Source organism: Octodon degus, unplaced genomic scaffold, assembly GCF_000260255.1.
Source record: "Octodon degus isolate 3935 unplaced genomic scaffold, OctDeg1.0 scaffold00093, whole genome shotgun sequence".
In the NCBI taxonomy this organism is placed as follows: Eukaryota; Metazoa; Chordata; class Mammalia; order Rodentia; family Octodontidae; genus Octodon; species Octodon degus.
The window spans coordinates 3,462,488-3,466,767 of NW_004524669.1; the positions used below are offsets into that span (position 1 = coordinate 3,462,488).

Sequence of the window (4,280 nt, forward strand, 5' to 3'; positions counted from 1 at the left end):
AGTGAGTTCAAGCCCATCCTAGACTACACAGTGAGACTGTGGGAAGGAAGGAAGGAGGAAAGGAGGGAAGGAGGGAGGGAGGGAGGGGAAGGAAGGGAGGAGGGAAGGAAGAAAGGAAGAAAGCGAGAAGAGATAGACAACTACAGTTGTCTAATTCACAACCCTAGAATGGCTTTTATTTTTTTTTTGTCTTTATAAGACAAATTTTCAACATGTAGTTCAGGTTGGCCTTCAATTCATTACGTAGTTGAGGTTGGCCTTAAACTCATGGCATTCCTTCTGCCTCAGCCTTCCTTTGCTGGAATTACAAGTATACATTAGCACATCCAGCTGTAATAATTCTTTCAATGAACAACAAAACAATTTTAATGAAAAATCATATGTTATAATGATGTGAAGAAATAGGAACTTTTAATATTGCAGGTAATTTAAAAATGAATTTATTTTATAAGCACTAAAGTGACTCTTCTGAACACTAAAGTTTGACAATATCCAATTATCACAAAAGATTATGCATTAGAAGTCAAAAAATAATGCAAGCAAAGAAGATGCATAAAGTACTTAAAATTTTGACATGATGTATTTTCCAGAATTTATGCTTTCTATGAAGTAATGTTTGTTTTTTCTTGAGACAGGGACTCACTATGTAGCTCCGGCTGTCCTTTGAACTCACTATGTGGCTGAGGCTGGCCTCAAACTCTCAGCAATACTCTACTCTCAGCCTCTCCAGTGCTGAGCTAACATGCAGGCACCACCACACTCAGCTTTATAACATTATGTTTGAAAACTGGAAAAGTTTGATATTGGAAAAAATTTCCAAATGTGTACATGTGCAAGCCTGCCTAATATCCATGAAGATCACCATTTGATTTGAATATTCTCAAATATAGTAATCCGTGCAGCAGATGAACAAATATTTGCTGATTAGTTTAACTATTTTTGATGATAAATATAACAAGTGCAGTTACACTGTTTCTATTCTAAATTCTAGTAGCCTCAACAAAATCAAACTTCTTGCTGTGGTAATCTTCACATGAATAACAATACAAGTTGTCAAACACTACATCCAAGTTTGGGGCCAGAGCACTCACTTTCAGACCAAGTTAATCTCTATTTTTACAATCAAATTTACCTCAACAAGGACCAATTAAAGTTAAAACCAAGGTTAAGTTTTTCAATACTAAGAGAAAAACATAACAAATTTCACTGAAAATCACCCAAATACTTAGGATACTTTATTTTTTTTTTCCCTTGGGGGGGGCAGGGATTGAACTCAGGCCCTTGCACTTGCCAGGGAAGCCCTTATTCTACCGAGCCATCTCCTGGGCCCGTAGGATACTTTCTTATTCTAACTGTAAGCAAAGCATCCTGATGTTGAAGTATCAAGTTCTAACTCATAATTTTACTTTGCTGTGGAAAGTCCACTTCGAAGCAGTAGATACCATTACCAGAATGAAAGCTTTGTCCACTTTGTCCCCAAAAACCATCTTTCCCCTACAAATTCATAAAGCCAATGAAACAGTTCCGTTCCAAAGTCTATTTTATTTTCTTGTTTAGATGGACCTTCTTCAGGCACTAGAACTCCAACTACTGCCCAGCTAGCCCTACATGCCGATCTGTCAACATCTGCTCACACGGGGGAACCAAGCAGACAACACAGCACAGGTAACGCGGCTTCCAAGGAGACTTACCATCTATTAGCAGTAACAAACTGCCTGACATAGGAAGGTCTACAAACATCTAAAAATCCCCTTTGCCGCTTTTCCTCGAATTAAGTGGGCTAGCGGGCAGGCAGGTGAGGAGGACTTCTTTCCCCAGGTTCCCACTCGTTCCCGACCAGCAGCCAACCAACACGCCGCACGAGCCCCAGTCCCCGCTGCCGGGCGCCCCGGCCTCCTCCCCACGCGCTCAGCCAGACCTCCCCGCCCGACTCCGTACCGCACCGCGCACTCAGCCGTCTCCAGACCTCGCCATCAGCCCCGCCTCTGCGCGCCCCCACTGGCCTCTCCCGCCCTCCGTGCACCGGCCCTGCACAAACTTCACGCTGCCTGCTCCTCCATTTCTCCCACAGCACCCACTACTCAACGACAACGACAAATCCCTTCTCCACCAGCAGACAGCCCTTCCAGCCGGTCTCCCAGCCCCTCGTCCTCTCCCCTGACTTTGTCTCCAGAAGGGGGTGCTGGGGAAATCTCACTCACCTCATGCTATAGGCACCAGCACCCAGCTCCTGGCCGATCCCCGACAGGCTGGCATCAAAGTCCTGCACCAACCCGGATTCAATCACTTCATCGGCCAGGGGAAGCTTCAGAGCCCAGGCCATCCTGGCTCCTTTTTTGCCTCAGGAGACACCGTTCTTCGTACCAAGGCGCGGAGCGTAATTCTACCTCACAGGGGTAGGAGAGGCCAAAACTCCCAATCAAGACCACGCCGTCAGTCCCCCCAGGCCACCCCACGCGTGACCCGCACTGGCTGCACAGCTAATAATCGCCCGTGCCCTGGGCTCCTCTCTCGCGGCTGCTCTGGCTTCCAAACGCCCTGCTGCCAGGCTCTCCGGAGCCCGAGGGCCCCTCGCTCAACTCCTCCAGACTTCCCAGCGGCAGCTGGGCTCCGCACTCCCACTCCTCAGGCTCTCTATCCCCTCACTCCCGGCGGCGGCCGCTGTCTCCCAGACTGCGCCCCCGCAGCTTAGAGCGGCCCACCACGCGCTCCAGCCGCCGCGCCACCTCCCCCCGCCCCTTCTGCAGGACGCCCCCTCCCTCAGGGAGCCAGCTCTTTCCCCTCCACGCCCCGCTTCCGGTCAGTTCTAAAATCACTTCCGGTCACCCCTTTTCAACCCCTCGTCTCTTCGAATCAAATCCAGGTTTCTGCTGAGCCCACTCAGCACCCGGCGCAGCCCCCCACGGCGTGGAAACGTGGAAGGAGAAAGTCCAACCGCGGCTGGAAAACTAGATTGAGCATGCTCCTCCACCGCCCGCCACCCCAGCGCCAACCAATCATGGCACCCTCATCCTCCGCCTGCCCGAAAAACATGACGTCATCGTTTCACTCGCCAATGAAGAAGAGACTTGGTCGGCATCTGCAGCGGTGATTGGCTAGCTACGCTGCGGCTCCCCGCCCCCGAGGCGTGGGCGGTCTTGGACTAGCTCGGGTGTGAGTGTGTGCGTGTGTGCGTGTGTGCGCGTGCAGCAAAGTTCTGACCTGCGAGGCGTACCTAGTCACCTTTTAGCCCCGCCGAACGTGCTCCTTCGTCTTGACAGAACCATGTTTCCGAAATAGCCCCTCATGCCCACATTTCCGTCTGTCTCCGTAAACTTCCCAGTCGCGATGGCACAACGGTGTTTAAAACCCGCTTCCATTGATACTGCTTTATTTCCATCGCGTGTGAACAGGAAAGCATGACACAAGTAAAAGTATAGAAAATTGTAATGGAAGAACATTAGAATTTTAAAAATAAAACCGGCCTGGGGACACAAGCCTTTGTAGCAACGTGGGAGGCTGAGGCCAGAGATTTTTAGCAAGTTCAAGGCCAGCCTGGGCTAAATAGGAAGTTCAAAGCCAGCCTGAGCTGCATAGTGAGAACCGTGTTACAAAAACCAAAACAATAAAAGAACAACTTTGGGGATGGCGTCTTCACTTAGTAGGCAACGTCAGTGTAGTCGCTGAATTTCAGAGATTTAACTTCCTCTACTGTAGAGAAGCATACCTGCCCCACCTTGCTCCATTGAGAATAACGGTTGTTGTTTATTAATCATTACCTACATGCCAGGGACGTTATTAGACTATCAATAGTCTTTCAGACAATCATGAGATTAGGGTGATTAAGGCAAATATAATAACCTTCATTTTACCTTCGTTTTATAAGGAGATACGGGCTTAACCTGGCACACCTACATTAGTATGACAACTTCAGTATGCCCTCCTACACCTGGTATTTTTCACATTAAGACATTACCAGAGACAGAAGAGAGAAGAGATTTTTTTTTGATTGATACAGGGTCCTGCTATGCAACTCAGACTTGTAGTGATCCTCCTATCTCAGCGCTGGGATTACAGGTGAGGGCCACCAGGCCCAATTTCGGACCAATCGGGCGCACCCGGGGTTCAGGAGCCAGTACAGCATGCAGTACTAGGGATCGAACCCGTGTCCTTGTACTTGCCAGACAGGGCAATTGCATTGTTGAGCTACCTCCCCATCCCAGTCCATTGTTGTATTTCAGAACTGATTTTTGCACTGTAAATTTTTTAAGTCACTTCTCTCTCTCTGTCTCTCTCTCTCT

The 4,280-nt window shown here is 48.6% G+C and overlaps 1 protein-coding gene across 5 annotated transcripts in view; it reads right to left on the bottom strand.

The window, feature by feature from the left end:
• Tfcp2 (transcription factor CP2) overlaps positions 1-3,012 on the bottom strand; it is a 96,811-nt gene extending 93,799 nt beyond the window's left edge. Inside the window, exons 1-2 of one of the 5 annotated variants that reach the window (XM_023722840.1) lie at positions 2,838-3,012; positions 2,202-2,383 (exon numbers count right to left, since the gene is read on the bottom strand). In XM_023722840.1, coding sequence (XP_023578608.1) covers positions 2,202-2,323 — 122 coding nt within the window. In that variant the 5' untranslated portion in view covers positions 2,324-2,383; positions 2,838-3,012. The other 4 variants (XM_023722839.1, XM_004637820.2, XM_004637821.2 and 1 more) reach the window with 4 other exon arrangements.
• Positions 3,013-4,280: the final 1,268 nt, after the last annotated feature.